This window comes from Haematobia irritans, chromosome 1, assembly GCF_050003625.1.
Source record: "Haematobia irritans isolate KBUSLIRL chromosome 1, ASM5000362v1, whole genome shotgun sequence".
NCBI lineage: Eukaryota > Metazoa > Arthropoda > Insecta > Diptera > Muscidae > Haematobia > Haematobia irritans.
The window spans coordinates 68,139,776-68,167,014 of NC_134397.1; the positions used below are offsets into that span (position 1 = coordinate 68,139,776).

At 33.6% G+C, this 27,239-nt stretch overlaps 2 protein-coding genes and 1 long non-coding RNA gene across 5 annotated transcripts; 2 read left to right on the forward strand and 1 right to left on the reverse strand.

The window, feature by feature from the left end:
* Positions 1 to 2,449: 2,449 nt before the first annotated feature.
* Positions 2,450 to 4,599, reverse strand: GABPI (zinc finger DHHC-type palmitoyltransferase GABPI). 3 transcript variants are annotated; one of them, XM_075290679.1, is made up of 2 exons: positions 4,476 to 4,599; positions 2,450 to 4,228 (listed from the first exon to the last, which is right to left on the reverse strand). In XM_075290679.1, the coding sequence occupies exon 2, from the start codon at positions 4,038 to 4,040 to the stop codon at positions 3,057 to 3,059; it is 984 nt and encodes a 327-aa protein (XP_075146794.1). In that variant the 5' UTR covers positions 4,041 to 4,228; positions 4,476 to 4,599; the 3' UTR covers positions 2,450 to 3,056. The 3 variants fall into 3 exon arrangements, with proteins under 3 accessions (XP_075146794.1, XP_075146792.1, XP_075146793.1); XM_075290677.1 differs by having other exon boundaries at positions 2,450 to 4,398; positions 4,476 to 4,588; XM_075290678.1 differs by having other exon boundaries at positions 2,450 to 4,420; positions 4,476 to 4,583.
* Positions 4,600 to 5,844: 1,245 nt separating this feature from the next.
* Positions 5,845 to 6,670, forward strand: LOC142238920 (uncharacterized). Its single transcript, XR_012722863.1, has 2 exons — positions 5,845 to 6,040; positions 6,106 to 6,670. It is a non-coding gene; the product is annotated as an uncharacterized LOC142238920 (long non-coding RNA).
* Positions 6,671 to 11,039: 4,369 nt separating this feature from the next.
* Positions 11,040 to 26,788, forward strand: RabX4 (RAS oncogene family member RabX4). Its single transcript, XM_075290680.1, has 5 exons — positions 11,040 to 11,923; positions 20,504 to 20,703; positions 20,765 to 20,857; positions 26,007 to 26,120; positions 26,194 to 26,788. Exons 1-5 carry the CDS (start codon positions 11,800 to 11,802, stop codon positions 26,305 to 26,307), a joined length of 645 nt encoding a protein of 214 aa, XP_075146795.1. The 5' UTR covers positions 11,040 to 11,799; the 3' UTR covers positions 26,308 to 26,788.
* Positions 26,789 to 27,239: the final 451 nt, after the last annotated feature.

Genomic DNA, 27,239 nt, shown 5'->3' on the forward strand with positions numbered 1-27,239 from the left:
ATACTTTCGTTCAGTTCGATCTGAAAAAATTGATAGTAGCCGTTTACAAGAATATACTACACAATAGTAAATTATTCTTGCATGAGACGATAAGGCTAAGTACTTATTGTAACACAAACTTTTATCGGGGATTTAGTAAAATCTGAACCGATATTGCTAATATTTTGCCATGCTTAAGTGTTTCAAAATTACCATTTGAATTCGATCATTTGGGAAAAAGGACACATATCAAGAAATCGAGTGATGTCTATTGGGGAACTATATTTAAATATGAACCTATATTTGACTGCAATTTTGTTCAATCCTACAAAGGTACACTACAGCATGTCGGAAAGCATCTTTTGACAAGCCTTTATAGTTTTCCTATCCTTATCACTTATCTGTAGAGTTCACTCTGGATTTTTCGCGTGAACTATGAGAATCAAAAAGTCGACTTTTCAAAATTTTGAAATTCAAGTTTTCGGCTTCCAACTTTTGCGATTATTGAAAAGTCGACCTTTGAGGCAAAAATTTTCGACGTTTTTCGTTACAATCATTTAGTGTCGATACACTCTCAAAAGTGTATTAGACAATTTTGGACAACACCAAATTCCGATTAGTCGGTTTTGTTCGAATCTAAAAATAAAAAAGTCTACAAGTCGAATTCGGTTTTGATTTTTCTATCCCTAATAAGGTTAATTTTAAACTAGTCCTCAAGGTTCTTTTACTGTACATCAAATGACTTAAGGACCTTGTGGCTACACAGAATAATGAAAGTCCCACATACTCGAGTTTCTGACAGTGCAATAATAGGCAAGTAAGCGAAGAAGCCGGACTGAAAAATAATTTATGTACATGCATTTTTATTGTCGCCATTTATTTGAGTGTAATAGCTGATAAGTACCCGGTCTAACAAAGAAAAACACTTTTTTTGTCAAAATTCGTTTTTATTATTCAACATAGTTCCCTTCAAGAGCGATACAACGATTATAACGACCTTCCAATTTTTTGATACCATTTTGGTACTACTCCTTCGGTTTTGCCTCAATAAAAAATTCATACCAATAATTGATTGGTATGAATTTTGCATACCAATCAATTATTGTTGATTTCCCTGGGGCAGAGTCCGGAAACTCATTGTCAAGCCAAGTTTTTGCTTCCACCGTATTTTTCCCCTTCAGAAAACAGTATTTTATCAAAACACGAAATACCTTTTTTTCAATTTTGTTCACAATTAAAAAAGTTGCTTCACAAAAGACGCTCTATCGCACAAACTAATTGACTTACAGACGTCAAATTTTGACACGACTCATTTGAAGGTTCGTACTATGTTAAGCTGAGTACTATGTTCAGTTTTCAAGCTGAAAACCAGCTTGTTTTCACGGTTACTTTTTTAATTAATTAATTTAGAAATATAAAATTATTTACAATCAATTCCTTGGACTTTTTCAATCCATTATTTGGCAAGACTTGATCAATATATAATCGTCTTCATAAATATATTTGTACTTTTAATTTAGTGTTTTGGTGGAAAAACCGAACATAGTACTCACCTTTATATAAAAATAATATGCATTTAATACTGCGACGCCATCTATGTGTCAGACCGGGGACTTATCAGCCAACCTGTTATGCAGTAAGGATACGAAAATCGAAGTCGACACTTTGAAATCTAGTCAAATCGACAAAATTAATTTTGATGTTACACAAAATCGACCAAAATTAACCTTAAAGGTAAGGTGAGTACTAAGTTCGAGTTCAGCCGCTCAAGTGAAAACTAAATCAGCAAAAAAAGGCATAAAATTATATATATTTGTTGCTAATTATAACTTGATGGGGAACAGCCAAAGCAAATTTTCATAAAGTTTATATTCCATAAAATGTATTATTAAAGAAAAGTAATCGTGAAAAATGGCGATTTTAACGGCTAAACTCGAACTTAATACCTACCTTAAAAGTGGGTATTAAGTTCGAGTTTATAAAAAATAAATCAGTAAAAAAGTATAAATTATACATCTTTGATGCACATTTTATTATAACTTGATGGGGAATAGCCCAAAGCAACTTTTTATAAAGTTTATATTCTTTAAAATGGATTATTAAACAAAAGTAATCGTGAAAAATGGCGATTTAGAAAAATAAATGGGAGCGTCGCCGAAGTTCTACATCAACGAGCCAATAACAACTTTTTGAAATTTTAAAATCTCAAAATGTCGATTTTCTTAATTGCCGAATAGTAGAATGTCTACCAAAAATTCAGAGAGCAAGTCGTCAGATAGACTTAGATAGACTTCAATAATTACAAAAGTCGAGTGTCGATTTTTTTTAGTTTTAAAAATAGCACTGGCCTGAATTCGGCCTTTGTCTACTTTTATAAATATTAAAAAAAAATTAAGGTCAATGTTTCGAAATGTGGATAAAGTCGAAAGAAGTTCTTAACTCAAATACATTGTAAAAAGATCGAATAAAGTTGTATTATTGTAGATATCTTTATTAAGCATTAATTCCAAATTACTTTGAGATACTTTTAGGTTAAAATATAAAACTGAGCTTAGCTTTGATAACTGTAAACATAAAAAAGCAAATACACATACTATAAATTCTAACTATTACAATTATTATTGGATCATATAATAGATCACAAAACTTTTATGCTTAAAAGTGTGTATAGTTGAGAGAATTGAGTTATTACTACATTTAAGTTATTATAAATACTACAGTATGAGATTCCAGATTAAAATCAATTTCAACAAAAATCCCATTTGAAAGACATGTTATTAACCCCATACAAATAAAGCTACTTTATCTGTATATTATAGCACTGGCGATTAGAGTATAGTATCGAAGATAGAGAAGAATTCCTATAAAACTTATTAATTATAGTTGATAAATATTAATCTAAATTCCCTTGTGATTGAGAAGAATTGGTGCTTTTCTTCTCTCGTTCCTCAATACTGATTGACTAGAAGGGTAGTATTCTTCAATATGGATTTTTGCGAATTTAATTCAAAGCTGGTCATAATTTTTGTATAGTTGTAATTGTAATTATCGAAAATATTTGCCATAATCTAGAATGTTTATGTGCTTAGCTTCTTATACAACTTAGAAAATGGCTGGGACATATCACCAAGTACAAAATACGGACCTCTTGTGCACTTCAAAACTTGCCATAACAAATTAAATAATTGATAAATTATTATTATGATAGCATACAAAGATAGAACGTAGGACAAGCCTAAGGTGTATTCATCGAAGACTTCACTACAATCGTCGGGGAATGTAACTGGTATGTTCCATATGCGTCCAATCAGTAGAGGATGGCAAATTGCAGTCAAAGTTAAATATACACCAAAGAAAAGTGCAAGTATTCCCGATACCAAACCAGTATTATAATATCGCAAATTATATTGACCTACACAACAATTAAGCCAATAGCTATGATGGCTTTGCATCATAACACATGCATTGCAGACATGACAATGAATGGTTCGGGCTGCGACATATTTTCGGCAAACGTGACACATATTGGTTTGATGGGAGTTCAATCTATTTTTTTGTGAATGCACAGGAGAATCGTTATCTATCAATAGGGCAGTATGTGCTGCGGCTTCTTCTTCCTCCTCTGCAGCAGTTGCCTCTGTAATGTCAGCCAAATCGTCATCGGTCCGACTGGGCAGATCATGGCAAGCACATGCATGTTTCCGTGTTAACCAAAACATGTAACCACTAAAACATCCCATTATAACCAAAAACCAATTCTCTTCTGGTAAAAGTTCCAGCAATGGCACTGCAAATTGTAGACACGCTATCATATAGATCACCGACCATACCAGCCACATAAAAAAGAATTTAGTCTTTACATGGTTACGTTTTATATACTGATGTCCATAACCTAGAAACACAATGGTTGATCCAAGCATGATGTAACAAGTGATCTCGTTCAAAGCGGCCAAACCCATAACCAAGGGTAATACGGCTCCAGGAATAATGGATTCCATAGAAATTTGCTTAGCACCACCTCTCCAAGGTATTCGCAAACGATCCTGGAATGTTAGTAACATATTACGCCGATTAGAACCGTCCACTCTTTGGCAGGTGATCAAACTGGTGAAGACGGAATCGAAGTCGGCACAATTACAGCAGCAAGCGAGAATATGAAATCGCTGTTGTTCTCGATCGATATACTCACAACAACAGAGGGTGGATGGGTTTGTTCGCGATTCCTCCTCTTCGGCCCGTTGAGCCACGGCTATATAATCGTAATTAGTCATTATTGGTAAAAAAAATTCAGCACCAAAGAACGCCACACACAAAATGCAAGATAATTTTTATTGCATTCCATCAAATCCAAGAGGCGGCATGGGAAAAATACAATTGGGTTCGGTTAAAGAGCAAGCACACAATTTACAAAAGGTAAAACTTGAAAAACAAAGTAAAAGAACTGAAAAGTTAACAAAAATAAATGCAAAACTTGGATGAGCAATAACAAATCTTACATTTTTAAAGAATCGATGTTATTATTTTAACTATTTTTCTATTATTACTGCACTGTCTATAACCACCTAATTCCCTATATAGCAAACAAAAACAAATGGACAGTGTTGCCGTTATGCATTTGCATTGCAATCTAGAACGTTTTGCATTAGCGCTTTTTCTTCTCTTCAAAAATTCTCAGGTGAGATATTGAAGTCGATAGAAAGGTACCCATATCTATTCCTTCGTTGTAGGATTTGAGATGTTTCCCTTTTAATCATTTTAAAACAAGTTGATTTGCCCATCGGATTTATTTACTCAATTGATTATATCTTTGTCATTTTTTCTTTGATTTTCTTATTTTTTTTTGTTTTATTTCTTACGCTAAAGTATCATCTTTACGAACGTGAAGAGAGACCAGACGTTTCAATGGTTTACACTTTTCCGGTGGCACAGAGTCGCTGCAAACCACGATTTTTATTTATTTGAACCACTTAACTTATAACAGATCCAATTGTAAAAATTTGTTCGTGATCTCAATACATTGTATTTAAGTACCAATATCTAGCTCGAGATACGATTTGTCTAGTTAAAAAAGGACGAAAGCCCAAAAATAACGGTATGTATCAAAAACTATAAACTTCATTTTCGAATTCAGCATATGAAAATACATAAGAAAAGTCACCTCTCATCAAATGCTCTTTTTCAGTGTAAACTAGTGGTTTTAGTTGCCTTTGTAGATAAAGTTAGAACGAACCTATAAGAGTCCCTTCCAACCGTTGGAAAATGTGCATTTTATGATAAGGTGTGTATTATGTTCGGTTTTCGAGTTGAAAATCACCTTATTTTTGCGATTACTTTTCCTGAAGTTATCAAAATTATAAATGAAAACAAACATGACAACAAACAAACATGTTAATGTTAATGAATATTAATATAAAAGAGTTTATCAATTAGTTGGAAAATTGGCAATTGCTCCTTTCATTAGCTAGATTTTTAATATTTGGTACTATTACTGATAACGTACTCCTCAAATCAGTTTCAACATGAAGGCAAGACAGATATTTTGACTTTACCCAATAAACACAGGATGAGCGTTTTTCAAATGCAACAACTTTTCAGTTTGAGGATAAATATAATTTTCAACATAAATTCAACATGACTTGAAATAGCTCATCTTCAATACATCTTCAAATTGTTTGCGAATTACTTCCAATTTACCAAAATGTTGACGAAATCTTTGAAAAGGTGTTGAAGATAATATGAGAAAACTTTGACAAAACACTACCCTAAAATGCAACGAAAAAACCATGTGGTTTTCAATACTTATTTGTGCAACGAAGTTCGTGGTCAATTGCAAGAAATAAAAAAATGGAAAATTTTAGACAAATAACCAAATAAATAGTTTATAAAAATAGGTAAGTGAAAATAAAAAATGAAATAAAACTTTAAGGAAGTCACGAAATGTATATCTCTTTGCAGAAAACTGAAATTATGGATTCTACGTTCTTGAAAACATTAAAAAGCTGGCCGATGAAAAAATTGTGGACAATTAACTGGAACTGCTTCAAATAGTTTATAATAATTAGTACGTCAATATGAAAAATTAAATCAACACTTTAGAGAAGTCACTAAATTTAAATCTCTTTGCAGAAAACTAAAATCTTTGGATGCTACATTCTTACAAACATTAAGAAGCTGACCAATGAAAAATGAGTGGCTTATCGACAAGAAAAAGTTTCCAGACAAGAAAAAGTTTCCAGAAACATTACAAGTGCAAGCTATTAAAATTGTTAAAAGCAACAAATTGTTGAAATCAACAACTTCTGGATGTAAATGTGCATCACATCGTCAGTTTAATTCATATGCTATTATCAGTTTAAAATGGATATTTTGTGAATTCCTTCTGCTGGAAATCAATTCTAACATGCGGTCCAGTACGTTCCTAATTTCAAATTGCCCGCATGTTAATAAATGTTAATGCTGTTTTATGACACCAAAAGGAAGGAAATCGAATTATCAATGCAAAAGTGTTTACTAATAATGTTTAAGATATTTAAAGTTTTGTTATTTGTTTTTTTTTTTTTTGTTCTTATTTGTTGATATGTTTAATAAGATTATTATTTATCAATTGGTATTGTAGTGTATTATGTAGTGTAGTGTATTATTATATATTTTATTTTGATGAAAATTAATAAATTATACAAAATTCATAGAATTTTGGCTTTGACTTTCAATTTGAAGTGGGGATATCATTCATACAAATTTAGGTTGAAAAGTATTTGCAACGATGTTAATTTGAATTTGACTCGCATCGAAAATTGTTTGACAAATTATTGAGTAGCGATGCATTTCAATTTGAGGATAACACTTGAGATATTATTGCTAATGTGTTGAATTTCACTGTTGAGGGTAATGTCTGTTTTTTGTTGAGAACGCGATTTTCTCAACTTGAATATTACCCTAATCCTTTGAAAAAATATTTGAAAAATTGTTGAAATTTAGCATTTTTCAAACGTTTGTGTTTATTGGGCACTTTATTCACTTTTAGACATACCCAATAAACACAAACGTTTGAAAAATGCAAAATTTCAACAATTTTTCAAACATTTTTTCAAAGGATTAGGGTAATATTCAAGTTGAGAAATTGTTGAGAAAATCGCGTTCTCAACAAAAAACAGACATTACCCTCAACAGTGAAATTCAACACATTAGCAATAATATCTCAAGTGTTATCCTCAAATTGAAATGCATCGCTACTCAATAATTTGTCAAACAATTTTCGATGCGAGTCAAATTCAAAATTAACATCGTTGCAAATACTTTTCAACCTAAATTTGTATGAATGATATCCCCACACCAAATTGAAAGCCAAAATTCTATGAATTTTGTATAATTTATTCATTTTCATCATAATAAAATATATAATAATACACTACACTACATAATACACTAAAATACCAATTGATAAATAATAACCTTATTAAACATATCAACAAATAAGAACAAAAAAAAAAAACAAGCAACAAAACTTTAAATATCTTAAACATTATTAGTAAACACTTTTGCATTGATAATTCGTTTTCCTTGCTTTTGGTGTCATAAAACAGCATTAAAATTTATTAACATGCGGGCAAGTTGAAATTAGGAACGTACTGGACCGCGTGTTAGAATTGATTTCCAACAGAAGGAATTCACAAAATATCCATTTTAAACTGATAATAGCATATGAATTAAACTGACGATGTGATGCCCATTTTCATCCAGAAGTTGTTGATTTCAACAATTTGTTGGTTTTAACAATTTTAATTGGTTGCACTTGTAATGTTTCTGGTCGATAAGCCACTCATTTTTCATTGGTCAGCTTCTTAATGTTTGCAAGAATGTAGCATCCAAAGATTTTGGTTTTCTGCAAAGAGATTTAAATTTAGTGAATTCTCTAAAGTTTTGATTTAATTTTTCATATTGCCGTACCAATTATTATAAACTATTTGAAGCAGTTCCAGTTAATTGTCACCATTTTTTCATCGGTCAGCTTTTTAATGTTTTCAAAAACGTAGAATCCATAATTTTAGTTTTCTGCAGAGAGATATACATTTAGTGACTTCCTTAAAGTTTTATTTCATTTATTATTTTCACTTACCTATTTTTATAAACTATTTTATTTGTCTAAAATTTTCCATTTTTTTTATTTCTTGCAATTGACCACGAACTTCGTTGCACAAATAAGTATTGAAAACCACATGGTTTTTTCGTTGCATTTTAGGGTAGTGTTTTGTCAAAGTTTTCTCATATTATCTTCAACACCTTTTCAAAGATTTCGTCAACATTTTGGTAAATTGGAAGTAATTCGCAAACAATTTGAAGATGTATTGAAGATGAGCTATTTCAAGTCAAGTAGAATTTATGTTGAAAATTATATTTACCCTCAAACTGAAAAGTTGTTGCATTTGAAAAATGCTCATCCTGTGTTTATTGGGTGGTTTCAAAATTTTTAAAATGTGTGAATACAAAAGTGGGTACTGGTTCTGATATTTTAGCAAGAATTTTAGCCGTTGCAAATAAAGTGAACGACTAATAATGGAAACCCTACAACAAATTATAGAATTGCATGTAACATCTATTTTTTATACCCTCCATCATAGGATGGGGGTATATTAACTTTGCCATTCCGTTTGTAACACATCGAAATATTGCTCTAAGACCCCATAAAGTATATATATTCTGGGTCGTGGTGAAATTCTGAGTCGATCTAAGCATGTCCGTCCGTCCGTCTGTTGAAATCACGCTAACTTCCGAACGAAACAAGCTATCGACTTGAAACTTGGCACAAGTAGTTGTTATCGATGTAGGTCGGCTGGTATTGAAAATGGGCCATATCGGTCCACTTTTTCGTATAGCCCCCATATAAAGGGACCCTCAGATTTGGCTTGTGGAGCCTCTAACAGAAGCATATTTCATCCGATCCGGCTGAAATTTGGTATATGGTGTTGGTATATGGCCTCTAACAACCATGCAAAAATTGGTCCACATCGGTCCATAATTATATATAGCCCCCATAAAAACCGATCTCCAAATTTGGCTTGCGGAGCCTAAAATAGAAGCAAATTTCATCCGATCCGGCTGAAATTTGGTACATGATGTTGGTATATGGTCTCTAATAACCATGCAAAAATTGGTCCATATCGGTCCTTAATTATATATAGCCCCCATATAAACCGATCCCCAGATTTGGCTTGTGGAGCCTCTAAGAGAAGCATATTTCATCCGATCCGGCTGAAATTTGGTACATGATGTTGGTATATGGTCTCTAACAACCATGCAAAAATTGGTCCACATCGGTCCATAATTATATATAGACCCCGATATAAACCAATCTCCAGATTTGACTTGCGAAGCCTCAAAGAGGAGCAAATTGCATCCGATCCGGCTGAAATTTGGTACATGGTATTTAGTATTGGTATATGGTCTCTAACAACCATGCAAAAATGGGTCCACATCGGTCCTTAATTATATATGGCGTCCATATAAACCGATCCCCAGATTTGGGTTGCGGAGCCTCAAAGAGAAGCAAATTTCATCCAATCCGGTTGTAATTTGGAACATGGTGTTAGTATATGATCTTTAACAACCGTGCCAGAATTGGTCCATATCGGCCCATAATTATATATAGCCCATATAAAATATTCTCCAGATTTGATCTCCGGAGCCTCTTGGAGGAGCACAATTCATCCAATCCGGTTCAAATTAGGCACGTGGTGTTAGTATATGGTCGCTAACAACCATACCAAAATTGGTCCAATCACACAAAAATTGGTCCATATCGGTTCATTTCTATAGAAAATTTTGTTAAAATTTTATTTCTGTATAAAATTTTGTCCAAATTTTATGTCTACTTTGTCAAACTGAATTATATACGTATTTAATCGATCTTTTTTGATTTAATATATACCACGTATGGACTTACATACAATTTAGAAGATGGTGCTAGGAGGTTTTAAGATACCTTGCCATCGGCAAGCGTTACCGCAACTTAAGTAATTCGATTGTGGATGGCAGTGTTTAGATGAAGTTTCTACGCAATCCATGATGGAGGGTACATAAGCTTCGGCCTGGCCGAACTTACGGCCGTATATACTTGTTTCTCACTGTGGTTATAAATTAACATTTGGAAATGTACGAATGGTATGCTCTTTTGTAGTATATTCTTGATGTTTTGTTGAACTTAACAATTTGTGTTGTTTTAACAAATTTAATGGTACAAAACCTGCTGACCAAAAATGACGAACTTTGAAATGCTGCCAGGGGATTCTCTAATAACATTTTAACCCATGCCTGCCCTCTGTCATCATATGAGGACTCCTGTTTAAAGTCAAACAACTATAAGTTACCCGTTATTTTTGTAATTTCAAATACACGTATGCCAGCTTTATACTGTATCTGATCTATACTTGCTCACATTTGATAAACAAGTGGCATATTCAGTGGATTATATATATTCTTGTTATTATTCGGATAACTTTCGTAAATAGTTTTATGTGTACCAAGTGATCTAAAATCTATAATTTTTTGCATATAATATAACGATTGTGTGTATATAAAACTGTTAAGTTTATTGTAATAAAAAGTTTAAAATTTTACTACCAGATAATGGAGATTTTTGGAGAATTTCATACTTAATCAGTCCAATGTCCCCACATAGAGACACGTTTTTTTTCTAAAAAGTGTTAGTTTTTTAATATTTTTATTTAGTCGTTACTGAGTTAATAAAAACCCATAAAATCAATTTTTATACAGCAGTTTCATTTTGGGCGTTAATGGGTTAATTCAGTTATTTGGAGAGGTATAACTTCTCACCAATTGATTGGTTTGGTTTTGACTATAAACTTTTGAACAATACCCGCTCTTGAGTCTCTTCTACTTGGCACAGAGCTTAGAAATCATTCTGTTCCTGTTTTCAAAACCCAGGAATCCATACCACTTTGAATTGCAAGAAATGTCAGAAAAATTCACCATATGTTTTTATACCGCTATTTTTAGTGGTTACTGTTATCAAAGATTACAGTTATCATCAGAACAAACATAAACAAAGCCCTCCAAAAGACACAACGAATACTGTAAGGGAAGACAAAAAGCAAACTAAGATGAAACCAATAAGAATAACACAATAAGGGAGAGAAATAGAAACTTTACTAAGATAACATATGGTTACATTCCTTCCCTTAACTCAGTTCTCAGTGCGAGTGGCGAGTTGAGTTGATGTTGAATTTCACTAGCATAAATTGACAGCATAAAACACAACACACAGACACACCACCATTAACAACAACCACCACTAAACATTACCGTTGTACACACGCCAAAACAAAAAGGATATTGATTTTCCAACGAGTGCAAAACAGAGTAGAAACGAACGGACGGGTTTTTACAAATCATAAAATCAAAGCTGAATCATACTACAACAGTAACAGTGATACGGAAAAATATGCAAACTTTTTATTGAAAAAAAAAAAATGAAAATTTAACTAAAATCATAAAAAAGTGAATGAAGTGATTAAAATATAGTGAAAAATAAAGAAATGCATGACATTTGGGAAAAATTCTAAAGAATATCCATATCCATAAGCCTTCACTTTGTGAGAACAGATCCTTAACAAGTGATTCGAAAACAAATACCATATACAAACTAAAGTTCTTACTACTGAAAAAGGATATATCGTAATTAAATAAAAAAAATTATATTTCTTGCCAAATAAATTAAGCTCAAAGGTATTCCACATACATAGTGACACATTTTCGTCGGGTAGCAGTAGCAGCCACATACACCACATCTTCCATTCAAAAATAATGGCTTTGGATTTTGTTGCAACCTACAAAGTCCTGGTTTTGGGCGATTCCAATGTGGGCAAGACCTGCATTGTTCACAGATACTGTGATGAAAAGTATTACGACACATACATTTCCACAATTGGTAAGTGACGTATTTTTATATAAGACAAATCTTCTATTTCTCTGCCTTCATCTTGAAACATAAATAAATAATTAATTTCCCTTTTTTATGGCAAAAGAAGGGGATATTTAACGATTTTTTCCCCCAAAATGTATGCCAAAGGGGTGGATGGGTTGTATATAAAAAGGAATATTTTGCAATTCCGTAGGTTTCCTTTTCATTACTAGCAACGATATTTACGAATGTTTGCTCTTACAGAACATTATTTCTTTTATTTGTGAGATGTCCTTTAATTAGTGTACAATGTCTATATGTTGCTCATGCAGCAGAAAAATGGTTGGTCATGTTGACTTTTGATTAGGAAAACCAATAAAATTCACCACCATCAATGGATTAATCTGTATCCTATACATATACATTATTTGTTGTTGTTGTCGGTCCCATATCATATCATTAAAAACAAAATGAGCCAATTTATCTATTATAAATTTAATACTCAAAGAAATTTATTAGCACAAATTTATTGAAACATGGCGAACAAAATCCCACTCCAATTAAACTCCGGTTTCATGTAATCGAATGTATAGCTATCAAATAGCATATAAAAGAATAAATATTTTATACGAAGCAACAGTCATTTCGTTTATAGGAAAATAGAGTAACGAAGGACGGAGAGACAGCAAAAGGAAAGAAATTGCGTTCAACTGTGGCTCCCTTTAAACCCCCTTCCTCTTCAATAGAAAATCGTTACGACTTTTAAGAATGGATCATGCACCGAAAGAGAATATGAAGATTGGACAACAATATATATTAATGCACTCAAAAAACGAGGCGATAATGCCAACTGAACTTTATTTTAGTTCATGAAGATTAGTTGAACTTTAATAACGTGAACTAAAAATCAGAAAAGTTGTCTACAAATATATACTAAAAACAAGTATGTATGGCCGTAAGTTCGGCCTTCACCATGGATAGCGTAGAAACTTCTACGTAAGACTGTCATCCACAATCGAATTACTTGGGTTGTGGTATCTTAAATCGTTTTTTAAATTGTGAGTTAGTCCATACGTGGTATATTAGACAAAAACGGTATGTGTAGGTAAGTCTATAAATAATTACGAATCGATATGGACTATTGCGCGGCACGTAGGGGGCCAGAATTGAAATATGGGGGTCGCTTATATGGGGGCTATATACAATTATGAACTTGATAGGGACCATTTTTTGTGGTTGGGGATCGATTTATCTGAGGGCTATATATAACTATAGACTGATATGGACCTAGTTAGGCATGGTTGTTAACGGCCATATACTAGCACAATGTACCAAATTTCAACTGACTCGGATGAAATTTGCTCCTCCAAGAGGCTCCAAAACCAAATCTCGGGTTCGGTTTATATGGGGGATATATATGATTTTGGACAGATATGGACCACTTTTGGCACGGCTGTTAAATATCATATACTACCACCACGTACCAATTTTCAACCAAGACGGATGAGTTTTGCTTCTCCAAAAGGCACCGGAGGTCAAATCTGCACACAAAAAAAAAATTTCTGATTCAATCACGAAATTAATTGATTCAATTAATTTTTAATTGAAATGTCTTCAATCACAGAAATGATAGTATCAATTAAAAAATTAATTGAAGGTCAATTAAAAAGTTAATTGATCCAATTAAAAACTTAATTGATACTATTATTTTTGTGATTGGTTTTTTTTTCAATTAAAAAATTTGTTGAATCAATTAAATTTTTAATTGAATATTTTTTAAAACTCAATTAAAATTTTAATTGGAAAATTGTTCGTAAAATTTTTTTGTGTGTGGGAATCGGTTTATATGGGGGTTATATATAATTATGGACTGATATGAACCAATTCCCGCATGGTTGTTGGATACCATATACTAAGATCACGTACCAAATTTCAACCGAATCGGACGAATTTTGGTCTTCCAAGAGGCTCCGGAGGTCAAATCTGGTAGTCGGTTTATATGGGGCTATATGTAATTATGCACCGATGTGGACCAATTTTTCTATGGTCATTAGAGACCATATACTAACACCATGTACCAAATTTCAGCAGGATCGGATGAAATTTGCTTCCCTTAGAGGCTCCGCAAGCCAAATCGGGGGATCGGTTTATATGGGGGCTATATATAATTATTGACCGATGTGGAACAATCTTTGCGTAGTTGTTAGATATCATATATTAACAACATGTACCAAATTTCAGCCGGATCGGATGAAATTTTCTTCTCTTAGAGGCTCCGCAAGCCAAATCTGGGATCGGTTTATATGGGGGCTATATATAATTATGGACCGATATAGACCAATTTTTGCATGGTTATTAAAGACCATACACAAACACCATGTACCAAATTTCAGCCGGATCGGATGAAATTTGCTTCTCTTAGAGGCTCCGGAAGCCAAATCGGGGGATCGGTTTATATGGGGGCTATATATAATTATGGACCGATGTGGACAAATTTTTGCATGGTTATTAGAGATCATATACTAACACCATGTAACAAATTTCAGCCGGATAGGATGAAATTTGCTTCTCTTAGAGGGTCTGCAAGCCAAATTTGGGGGACCGTTTATATGGGGGCTCTTTCATGGTGGCTTCACTTTTTTTGGGTGTATTTTTAAGAAAACAAATTTAATTCTTTTATTCAGTACCGGATAACCAAACCATGAGGGACTTAAAAACACAGTCCTCTTTTATCAAGAACAGAGGGGTACGCGCGAGTGAAATTTTACTCCTTAGAATACTAATGCGAAGTTTACTTACCATAAAAGACGAATTTCTCCGATATAAAGTTTTTATACCCTGCGCCACACTGTGGAACAGGGTATTATAAGTTAGTGCATATGTTTGTAACACCCAGAAGGAGACGAGATAGACACATGGTGTCTTTGGCAATAATACTCAGGGTGGGTCCCTGAGTTGATATAACCATGTCCGTCTGTCCGTCCGTCCGTCCGTCTGTCTGTGAACACATTTTTGTGACCAAAGTCTAGGTCGCAATTTAATTCCAATCGCCTTCAAATTTGGCACATGTTCCTAATTTGGGTCAGAATAGAACCCTATTGATTTTGGAAGAAATCGGTTCAGATTTAGATATGGCTCCCATATATATCTTTCGCCCGATATGCACTAATATGGACCCAGCAGCCAGAGTTTTATACCGATTTGCTTGAAATTTTGTACAAACATAACACTTAGTCGTATAGTCAAGTGTGCCAAATTTGATTGAAATCGGTTCAGATTTAGATATAGCTCCCATATATATCTTTCGCCCGATATTGACTTATATGGCCCCAGAAGCCAGATTTTTGGCCGAATTTGGTTGAAATTTTGCACTAGGAGTACAATTAGTAGTATAGTCATGTGTGCCAAATTTGATTGAAATCGGTTCAGATCTAGATATAGCTTCCATATATATTTTTCGCCCGATATGGACTTATATGGCCCCAGAAGCCAGAATTTTTGCCCAATTTGGTTGAAATTTTGCACTAGGAGTACAATTAGTAATATAGTCATGTGTGCCAAATTTGATTGAAATCGGTTCAGATTTAGATATAGCTCCCATATATATATGTTTTTCTGAATTCGACAAAAATGGTCAAAAATACAACATTTTCCTTGTTAAATCGCCACTGCTTAGTCGAAAAGTTGTAAAAATGACTCTAATTTTCTTAATCTTCTAATACATATATATCGAGCGATAACTCATAAATAAACTTTTGCGAAGTTTCCTTAAAATTGCTTCAGACATAAATGTTTCCCATATGTTTTACTAAAATTGTGTTCCACCCTAGTGCATTAGCCAACTTAAATTTTGAGTCTATAGATTTTTTAAAAGTCTTTCAAATTCTGTCCAAATCGAGTGATATTTAAATGTATGTATTTGGGACAAACATTTATATATAGCACCCAACACATTTGACGGATGTGATATGGTATCTAAAATTTAGATCTATAAAGTGGTGCAGGGTATAATATAGTCGGCCCCGCCCGACTTTAGACTTTTCTTACTTGTTTCCTTTAACTTTTTACTGAAATCTTTTTGCCTTTATATTTAAGTGATTTTACTTAAAACTGTGTGTCTTCAAATGAAAGAAAATTTTATTTCACTAAGGTCAACTTGACTATAATAATTGTGAAAAATTCTTCAATATTAATGAAATCATCTTTAAATTCGTTTACTTTTTGTGTCTTGTCGACAAAGCAAAGGCGTTCAAAAATAGGAGATAAATTTCAAAACTTTAATATAAAGACGTTTTTACTTGAAACATAGGATATTTTCTACTTGAAAGCGAGTCTAATTTAAGTTGTCGTTAGCACGATTTTTAATGACTTTGATAGCACATGAAGAATAAAAGTTGAACAAATTAATAAATTAAAATGTGTTTCCTAGAACCAAGTATGCAAAATTCAAGTTAAAAAGAGAATTGAGTCTTAACACATTGCACACCAAGACTATTAAAAAAAATAAATTCATTTATATATCTACATTTAACTTCAGTTAAAAAATATTAAAAAAATAAAAACAAAAGATATAAAAATAAAAACATAAAAACAAAAAAAAACAAAAAACAAAAAGAACGTTGCCTAATTTCATTTATAAACAAAGTTCTGCGAGATTAAATGTTGCAAATTTTCTGTACTCAAGCGAGTACAATGACAGCAAGACAAAATCTTTGGAACTGGACAGCTTTTTTTAAAGTGTTTGGTAGAAATTCTCACAAATTCACGAAATGGAAGCCATGCTCATTCATGAACAACTTTTAAAGACTTACGCTCACGGACCATTCATGACAATTCACAAGACTCACTACATTTCCAAATGAGCTAAAGAAACATGCCCTGTTCCTGTATATCGAACGAAAACCCATACGAAAGAAAGGCAGTCACTCGAATTCGAATGAATTTGAGTTTTTATATTTTTGAAAGTTCGTTTCGGTTTTATGAGAATACATTGAATATCAAAAATGAGTATTTTCAAGTATTTTTTGGCCTGAGAATTCATTCAAATGTTAACAATGTTTTTACTTTTTTCTTGACACTTATTGTAGATGTTCGTTTATTGCTCGACAACAAAATATGAAGTGACTTGCCTTTCGAAATAGAAGAACAAAAATCAATTTTCTTTCGTTTGGAATACGAAAGAAAGCTTTCGTTCGATAAACAGGAACAGGCCAACAAAACACCAAAAATAAAATATGTTTCGCAAGCCAAATTAACCCTCTAATGCCTCAATTTTTTGCCAGCTGATTAAATATTCAATGTTAACGATACAAAAGCAAGAAAGCTAAACAAGAAAAATTTATACGGTAAAATTCAGTATATGCTACAAAGCCTCATGAACAGTTTTAACTAAGTTTTCTTTTTATTTTATCCATTTTTGTTGTCTTAATGTGCGTTTTACTAAAAGGTTCCTGATTTAACGAAGCCCGCCTAAAGGCGGGATTGGGCATTAGAGGGTCAAAGTAAATTATATAAATAAAAGACGTGATTAGCATAACATATAAGCAAGAATTAAATCTTAAAGCTGAAAAATTTTTCAGCGGTGGTTTATCCCCTCTCTGTAATGATGGTGACATTTCTGAGGATAAACAGAAAAAAAGTAAATTGTTTTATAGCAAGAATGCGGAAAATGAACTAAATTATTAAAACCAGTGTAATTTAATGCCCTGGTGTACTTTTTAACTACAGCTCACGAAATTACACCCTCTCATAGAAGAAAAAATGAACTAAAAGTAAGGACAAAATAATTGGCGCCAAACTATGACCATCTTAACCATACTGTAGTTCATTCTTACTATTTTTGGGAATCGTACGAAATTTTTCATTTGAATTAGTTCATATTGAACTTATGTGTACAGTCGTTGAACTTTATACTCACGTTTAGTTCATAAAAAGTTTGAGACATACTTAAAAAAAGGAAAATTTCATTGTACTCACGTTTAGTTCATAAAAAGTTTGAGACATACTTAAAAAAAGGAAAATTTCATTGTACTGTGGAAAATTTCGACAAAAAAAATAAAAATTAACTACAAACAATTATTTTTTGTGCAATAATTATTTGTTTTATTGTTATTAACTACGGCATTTTTTTCGGTGTATTTCTAAGTGACCTTACCTTAAGGTGGGTATTAAGTTCGAGTTTATTGTGTTGAAATTGATGTCCACTCAGAGCAGTATATTTCCATTGTGATTCCTCGAAGTGATATTTCCATCTTCTTCCTTCCGATGCGGTCCGCTTTGACCCAGAGCTTCCTCCTGCTCGTTCTCTTTGAAAGAAATCTCAGAACAACCAACCAGAGGCCCTTAAGCTGCACTCCCGCAGATCAGTGAGAGTCTGAAAGAAAAAGCAGCCCAGTATCTTGTTTCTTCTAAAGGATAAAGCTGGACACTGCCACAGGAAGTGGTACGAGACCTCCGTAACTTCCGGGTCCAGGCACAATCTACAGATAGCATCGTCTTTAAGTCCTATTCTTACCATGTGTTTCCCAAGTGTGTTATGTCCTGTTATGATACCAATCAGTGGCCGCCATTCTTCTCTGTTCATCGGCATCAACATTTCGCAGTTCCTACGTTTCTTTTCGTCCCATATCAACTTGGTTTGCTCGCAACCAACCGAAGAAACCCAGCGTCTTCGCCATAGTTTGTCATATTTTACCTCTATCCTGTAATGATAAGAAGTGGAGGAAAACGTCCGCTAGGACATTATTCGTTCCACGAGCGCCCTCCTTAGCCAGCACATCCGCTTCCTCATTTCCTATTATCCCATAGTGCCCAGGTACCCAGGTACCAGGTACTCACTGCTGTTCAGTGAGAACCTTGAGTTATCTACGACAGCGGCTGTCTACCTTAGACCTTATGTCAGCACTGCACAATGCCTTTATAGCTGCTTGACTGTCAATGAAGAAGCTGATATCGCTTCTGAATAATGGCCTCATCAACAGCGACTCAGCAGCCTTTGTGATCGCAGAAATCTCAGCCTGAAAAATACTGCAATCACTATCTAGCGTGTAAGACTCCCTTATTTCTAGTTCACTGCAATAGATTCCGCTGCCCGTTACTTCCTCCATCTTTGACCCGTCCGTATACATGTTCAAGGTTCCGAAGGGTAGCCTCCTATCTTCCTTTATTCCTCTTCCTCCTCTATACTTGGTATAATGTATGTCGGTTTGTTATGATAAACATGCTCCGTGGCCATATGGTCCGTCTCTCTATACTGCACGGCCAGAATCTCAGTATGCCTGCAGGCTGTCCTCTCCAGCGTGTTCAAGCTCTTAAGTCTCAGAAGTGTCAGTTCCGCCGTCTTCCTTACGTGTAAATCGAGTGTGATAACTCCCATCAGTACCTCCAAAGCGGCAGTGGCTGTGGTCCTCATAGCGCCTGTCATGTAAATAAGTGCAGTCCTATTTATCCTATTTATTCTCGACATATGATTTTGGTGGTTCACGATTGTCCACCAACCATGTGGCCACAGGTCCGCGGTATAAAGCCAGCGAAAAAGAGAAGGTCATTCCCCATCTCTGCCCGAACAATTTCTGGCACGAGTATAATGCCGCATAGGTTCTCTTTATGCGATCCGCTGTATTCTCCATCCAGTTTAGTTTGGAATCCAAAAGAACTCCCAGGTACCTTGCTGATTTCGAGAGGGTCATCTTCGTGCCCTGGAATTCAGGCGACTTGTAACCGACAACCTTTCTCCTCCTGGTGAACAGTACCAGCTCCGTCTTTCCAGGGTTCACCCCTAATCCACATCCTAGTGTCCACTCCGAAAGATACTGCAAAGACCCGCTCAGGACATCCGAAATAGAGTCCAGGAATTTCCCCGATACCATTATGTATGCCACTACCTTGATGCCCCTACTGGTCAGCTCAATCAATACTTCGTTCACCACCAGCAGCCATGCGTACTGAGTAAATATTGACCTAATATGAAAGATTATGAAACCTAAATTTTAGAACATGCAACCGTCACGGACAGATTTTTTTATTAATTAAAGAAATCTTCATTTAAAAAAGTCATTATCTTTGCTTTAAAAATTTGTTTCTTTGAATTCAGGATATGAATTTTTGATTGGAAAAATTGGATAACACTTATTTTAAGGTCTTTTCATCTTTAAAGTTTTTTTTCTTTTGAAATTAAGAAAAAAATTACATTGAGGTATATGTTATAATTCGGATTTTTATATCCACATTTATTTGTACATGAATAGCTTTCTAAAAAGATAATAAAAATTCTATAAATGAGATCGGTATACTAATTTTAATTTTAGAGAAAACCTTAGAGAAAACCGTTTAAAGCTAAAGGATCGCTATGTTTTGAAATGTTTTTACCAATTTTAGCAACGTAATTTTGGGAAGAATTTTTAAAACTTTCCTCTAAAGTTTTTTTCTTCCACTAATTACGAGAAATTACAAACCTTTATTATAACATTTCATAATATTAATGAAAATTTTTCTTTAAAAAAATGGTAAATTTTCATTGGCTCAATTTAAATGAAATTTTATTCTGTGCATTCTCCATTTTTCACATAATCTGCGAAGTGTTATGAAATTCTTGATTTCTCTTTACAGGTATCGATTTCAAACAAAAACTTATCAATCTTGATGGAGTACCAATAAAACTACAAATATGGGATACGGCTGGCCAAGAACGTTTTCGTACACTGACAACTGCTTATTACAGAGGCGCTATGGGTATTTTACTTATGTACGATGTCACCAATTTAGAAAGTTATAATAATTTATCATATTGGTTAAGGAATATACAAGAGGTATTGTAATTCGACTATATATAATAGTAACAAGTAAATGGTATTTTGGTTTTTCCTTCAGAATGCATCACCAGATGTAGTCAAAGTTTTAGCTGGTAATAAATGTGAATGCTCAGCCACACAGAGAATGGTGGATAAAGAACGGGGAGAAAAGGTAAGTTATCGAAATGTATAAGAAATGAAATGCAAATACATTTTATATACTCATTGAGGATTGTGATCAAAATCAAATCAAATGTTAAGGTGAAAGAAGTCAAAAGTCAACTTTGAATCCATACCCACCAAAAAGTAGGTAACCACATCTCATTACAATTTACATTACCAAGAGTAAAGCTGTCATAACACATTGCATTACATTGCGGTGAGTTATAATGACTAACTTGTAATGACAGCCACCGTGGTGCAATGGTTAGCATGCCCGCCTTGCATACACAAGGTCGTGGGTTCGATTCCTGCTACGACCGAACACCAAAAAGTTTTTCAGCGGTGGATTATCCCACCTCAGTAATGCTGGTGACATTTCTGAGGGTTTCAAAGCTTCTCTAAGTGGTTTCACTGCAATGTGGAACGCCGTTCGGAGGAGGTCCCTTGTCACTGAGCTTAACATGGAATCGGGCAGCACTCAGTGATAAGAGAGAAGTTCACCACTGTGGTATCACAATGGACTGAATAGTCTAAGTGAGCCTGATACATCGGGCGGCCACATAACCTAACCTAACCTAACCTAACTTGTAATGACAATAGTAAATACTTCTCGGTAATTTTGGAATTGATATTCTTAAAATGTAATGCATTTGGCTGTTAATGACTTAATAAAATAGAATAAATGATGGTACTATTAGGTATAATTATTCACATAATTGACCATTAACTTAAAAAAAAAAAAAAAAACAAGTATATACGACCGTAAGTTCGGCCAGGCCGAATCTTATGTACCCTCCACCATGGATTGCGTAGAAACTTCTACGAAAGACTGTCATCCACAATCAGATTACATGGGTTGTGGTATCTTAAAACTTCTTAACATCGTTTTCTAAATTGTGACTTAGTCCATACGAGGTAGAGAGCCAGAATTGAAATATGGGGGTCGCTTATATGGGGGCTATATACAATTATGAACTTGATATGGACCAATTTTTGTTTGATTGGGTATCGATTTATCTGAGGGCTATATATAACTATAGACCGATATGGACGTAGTTGGGCATGGTTTTTAACGGCCATATAGTAGCACAATGTACCAAATTTCAACTGACTCGGATGAAATTTGCTCCACCAAGGGGCTCCAAAACCAAATCTCGGGATCGGTTTATATGGGGGCTTTATATGTTTATGAACTGATATGGACCACTTTTGGCATGGTTGTTAAGTATCATACACTACCAACACGTTCCAAATTTCAACCAAATCGGATGAATTTTGCTTCTCCAAAAGGCACCGGAGGTCAAATCTGGGGATCGGTTTATATGGGGGCTATATATAATTGTGGACTGATATGAACCAATTCCTGCATGGTTGTTGGATACCATATACTAACATCACGTACCAAATTTCAACCGATTCGGATGAACTTTGCTCTTCCAAGGGGCTCCGGAGGTCAAATCAAACACCACGTACCAAATTTCAACTGAATCAGATGAATGTTGGTCTTCCAAGAGGCTCCGGAGTTCAAATCTGGTGATCGGTTTATATGGGGGCTATATATAATTATGGATGTGGACCATTTTTTGCATGATTATTAGAGACCATCTACTAACACCATGTACCAAATTTCAGACGGATCGGATCAAATTTGCTTCTCTTAGAGTCTCCGCAAGCCAAATCGGGGGATCGGTTTATATGGGGGCTATATATAATTATTGACCAATGTGGACCATTTTTTGCATAGTTGTTAGAGATCATATACTTACACCATGTACCAAATTTCAGCCGGATCGGATGAAATTTGCTTCTCTTAGAGACTCTGCAAGCCTAATTGGGGGATCGGTTTATATGGGCGCTATATATAATTATGGACCGATGTGGACCAATTTTTGCATGGTTGTTAGAGATCATATGCTGACACCATGTACCAAATTTCAGCCGGATCTGATGAAATATGCTTCTCTTAGAGTCCCCGCATGCCAAATTTGGGGATCCGTTTATATATAACTAACGGCTATAACATATGTAAAAGTGGACCGATATGGCCCATTTGCAATACCATCCGACCTACATCAATAACAACTACTTGCGTCAAGTTTCAAGTCGATAGCTTGTTTCGTTCGCAAGTTAGCGTGATTTCAACAGACGGATGGACGGACATGCTCAGATCGACTCAGAATTTCACCACGACCCAAAATATATATATATATATATATATATATATATATATATATATATATATATATATATATATATATATATATATATATATATATATATATATATATATATATTATGAGGTCTTAGATCAATATTTCGATGTGTTACAAACGGAATGACAAAGTTAATATACCCCCATCCTATGGTGGAAGGTATAAAAACTCAAAGAATGTTCTTCACGAATATTTCATAATAATTGTGTTTTAAATTAATTACATTACCATATTATGTTTTAAATAAATCCTTTATTATACCTCATTCACATTACACTTTCAAAATCGACTTCACTAGATTTCAACTGTCATTTACCTTATAAAAAGGGATATATAAAATCCATTTTTAGTAGATTTCGAACATAATGTGAATATTATAACGTAATTCACGAAGCCAACTCCCTTAAACAACATTTATTTCTATTTTAAGTGCGAAATTAAGTTGCGTGTAATCTTATTTAGATGATTTGTTGTTTTTTTTTATTTTATTTCTACAATATTCTATTCAAGTAATGTTCATATTACAGCATTACTCGCCATATTTTGATCCATTGTTGAACAATTCCGAGATCAGTAACTGCAATGGACTGTATATATGATGTAATGCTCCCGGAAAAGTAAAAGAAAGAAATGGAAAGAAAGGCAGTATTTCAGTATTCAGTTGAGAATAGACAGTTTGTTGGTAGATAGCTGCGGCTTACCCTTTTGGATGTTGATGTACAAGTGAAGTTACAAGACAAAGCATCAGTCAGACATTTCTATTTAGTACATACGAGTACAACAAATATTTTAATTCAAAGTGAAAGGAACAAATATTAATAAAGTTATTGAGTGAAAATGATCAGAGTTGCCGCTTAATGAGAATTCATTTCAAATATTAAGCTAAGCATTATATTGACAATTCATGTTAATTCAGCGAAATTTAATTCAATTCAGAACAGTTTAAGTAAATTCTTAAATCTAATGAAAAAGCAAGTAAAAACAAAAAAAAAAAAACAAATGTTGTTGAACAGAGATCAACAATTGTAATCGGCTAGAGAAGTCAATATTATCGAGATTTGGTTGCCTGAGACAATAAGTGGCTATTTTGCAAACTTTGGTATATCTACGAATAGGTGATTACATATTGGGTGATTATATGCTTTAAAAGCACTACTTATTACATGGTCAAATGTATGCCTGGGGAGAAGTACTTTCCTCCTAGGACATGCGTATGTAAATGTAATCCGGAGCGATGCCAATTAATAAGTGGTTATTAATTTTTAAACAGGCTTACCTACAAGATTGCCGGATAATGAGAGTTTTTGCTGGGTAGGAATCAAGATGACTTCAGTTCAATTTAGCCTTGTGGTTCTGTTTTTGATACGAAATTGAGAAACCTTAAATTTGTGTTTGAATCCATTGAAAGTGAGAAAGAAATTAATTTTTACATACGCCACCATAGAATGGTGATGGAGGTATAATAAGTTTGTCACTCCGCATATAGACCAATGTCCCGATCGCGGTCATCCCAATTTTTATCCGATGTCCTTGAAATTCAAAATTTAAAGGTTCATCGGTTCATGTTTTGACCGATGTCCATGATTTGATATATATGTTTGCTTGGCAGAGTATATGCCATCGAATCCACCTGAAATTCTATATATTTTCAAGTAAGCCGCTACGACGAAAATTTGAAATTTTTTTTTATTCAGCGTGGTGGGTACTTAAAATTCGGCCCTGTCGAACTTAAATCCGTATATACATACTTGTTTATTCTATTAGTCAGAGTCGATCTAACGATGTCTGTCCGTCTGTCTGTTACAATCACGCTAATTTCCGAACAAAACGAGTTATCGACACAAGTAGCTGCCAAGTTTCAAGTCTGAGCCTCTTGGAAGAGCAAATTTTGGTACTTGTTGTTAGTATATGCCCTTTAACAACCATGCAAAAAATGATCAATATAGGTCCAAAATTATATATAGCCCAAGACTCTAATTTGACCTCCAGAACCTCATGGTGGAACAAATTACATCCGATCCGGATATTACGAAAATTTTTCCAATTAAATTTTTAGTTGAGTTTCAAAAAATATTCAATTAAAAATTTAATTTATTCAAAACATTTGTAATTGAAACAAAAATCAATCACAACAATTAATAGTATCAATTAATTTTTTTATTTGACTTTTAATTATTTAATTATTTAATTGATATTATCATATCTGTGATTGAAGACATTTCCATTAAAACATTAATTGGATCAATTAATTTCGTGATTGAATCAAAAAAAAATTTGTGCGTATTTAATCTACCTTTCTACACCCAGAGAAGGAATATGATCACCACCTAAAGCAAAATGTTATTTTTGGACGGTGAACATGTAACATGGTTGCAACGTGTTAGTTTCTCGGACATTATGTATCTGATTTCGACTTACACCAAGAACCAAATTTCAACTGGATCAAATGAATGTTTCTTCTCCAAGGGGTTCGCAAGCCAAATCTGGCAATTGGTTTATATGGCGGCTATACAGTATTATGGACCAATTTGCCTGAGGCCGTAGACTTATACCAAGTAACCGGATCGGATAAAAGTTGCTCCTCCAAGAGGCTCCGCAAGCCAAATCTGGGGGATCGGTTTATATGTGGGCTATACGCCCATACTTGTTCCAAGTTTCCAGTCAATAGCGTGCTTCGGTTGCAAGTTAGCTTGATTTCACTAGATCGGATCAAAATTACACCAGGACCCCGAAAATATATACTATATGGTGTCTGAGACCGATATTTTTATGTGTTACAAAAGGAATGGCAGAGTTAATGTATGATAGAGGGTATACAAATAATTGGATGAATTATGTTCGTGACTGATTCAGATTTTTTTTCTGCGCATAAAGCTCAAGAGCACAGCTTTGAATGGAACTTGTTGTGAAAATAAATAATAAATACTCTCTTGTTTCCATTTCTAGATTGCTGAAAACTTCGATATGCCATTTTTTGAGGTGTCCTGTAAAAATAATATCAACATCGAAGATGCTTTCCTTTCGCTAGCTAGAAAAATACGAGAACAAAGAGAAAGAAGGGTAATTACAAAAAAAAAACTATGGATTTCAAAAATACATTTTATTAATTCATTTCGTTCATCGTTTATTACAGGGTGAAAATTTCGACAATGACGATAAACCTCAAGAAAAGAAATCGCCCGGCTCAAATGGTCTGGGTACTTTTAGTCTAGCCAGCTTATCAGAGGCAAACCGCTGTTCTTGTTAAATCGACAAGAATCGTTGAAACTTTTATTCCATATGAAACCAAAAATGAACAAAAACATGATAATTATTTTAAAATATATATATTTTAAGCAAATTATTATTACTAATTGCAATTGACACATTAACCCGTATACACCTACATTTGGGCTACAAACAGCAAAAATTCAATTACGAAACAAAATCTTGTCCAACAAAGTGGAATAGAGAAAACCAAAAAAAAAATCATAAATCTAGCGAATAATTTACCACAGAACTTAAAAAATGATTGAGATTGCTTTTCGAATCATTGAATATAGCGCAAACTTTTTTCCTTTATTCCTTTTTCAAAGGAAACGAAAAAGGGATTCAAAACTTATACATTTTTCAATCAATATATAACTTTAGAATATTTTGTTGTTAGTCTATTTTTTTTTTCTTTTTAATAAAAACTTTTTTAGTTTTAATATTAAATAAAATTTTAAAAATTATTTTGTAAAAAAAAAGTGTTCTATATATTATAGTGAAACAAAGTAAAATTTTACCACAATAGTTTTTGTGTTCAACAAATTCATGTTCATTGCAACAGCTGTTTTTCAGAATTCATTTGCAGGAATTTACATTAGTTCACACGAAAAGTATCCACCCTGAATATTTTGCCCCAATTCACAGTGGTACATGCTGATATATTGCACTCGATAAAATCAAATGCAGATGTATTAGGGAAGCTGTACACCGAAAGAATTCTCTTTGTTAATTTCATGAAACATCCTTCATTAATTATTCCTCGTAAATTCTTAAATTCTTCTTCTTTCTTCGTAAAAAGTTCATACTTTTAACGAAACTTTCAACAATTTTCCATAAAAAATACGAATGGCCTGTTCCTGTATATCGAACGAAAGTTTTCATTCGTATTCCAAACTAAAGAAAATTGATTTTTGTTTTTCTATTTCGAAA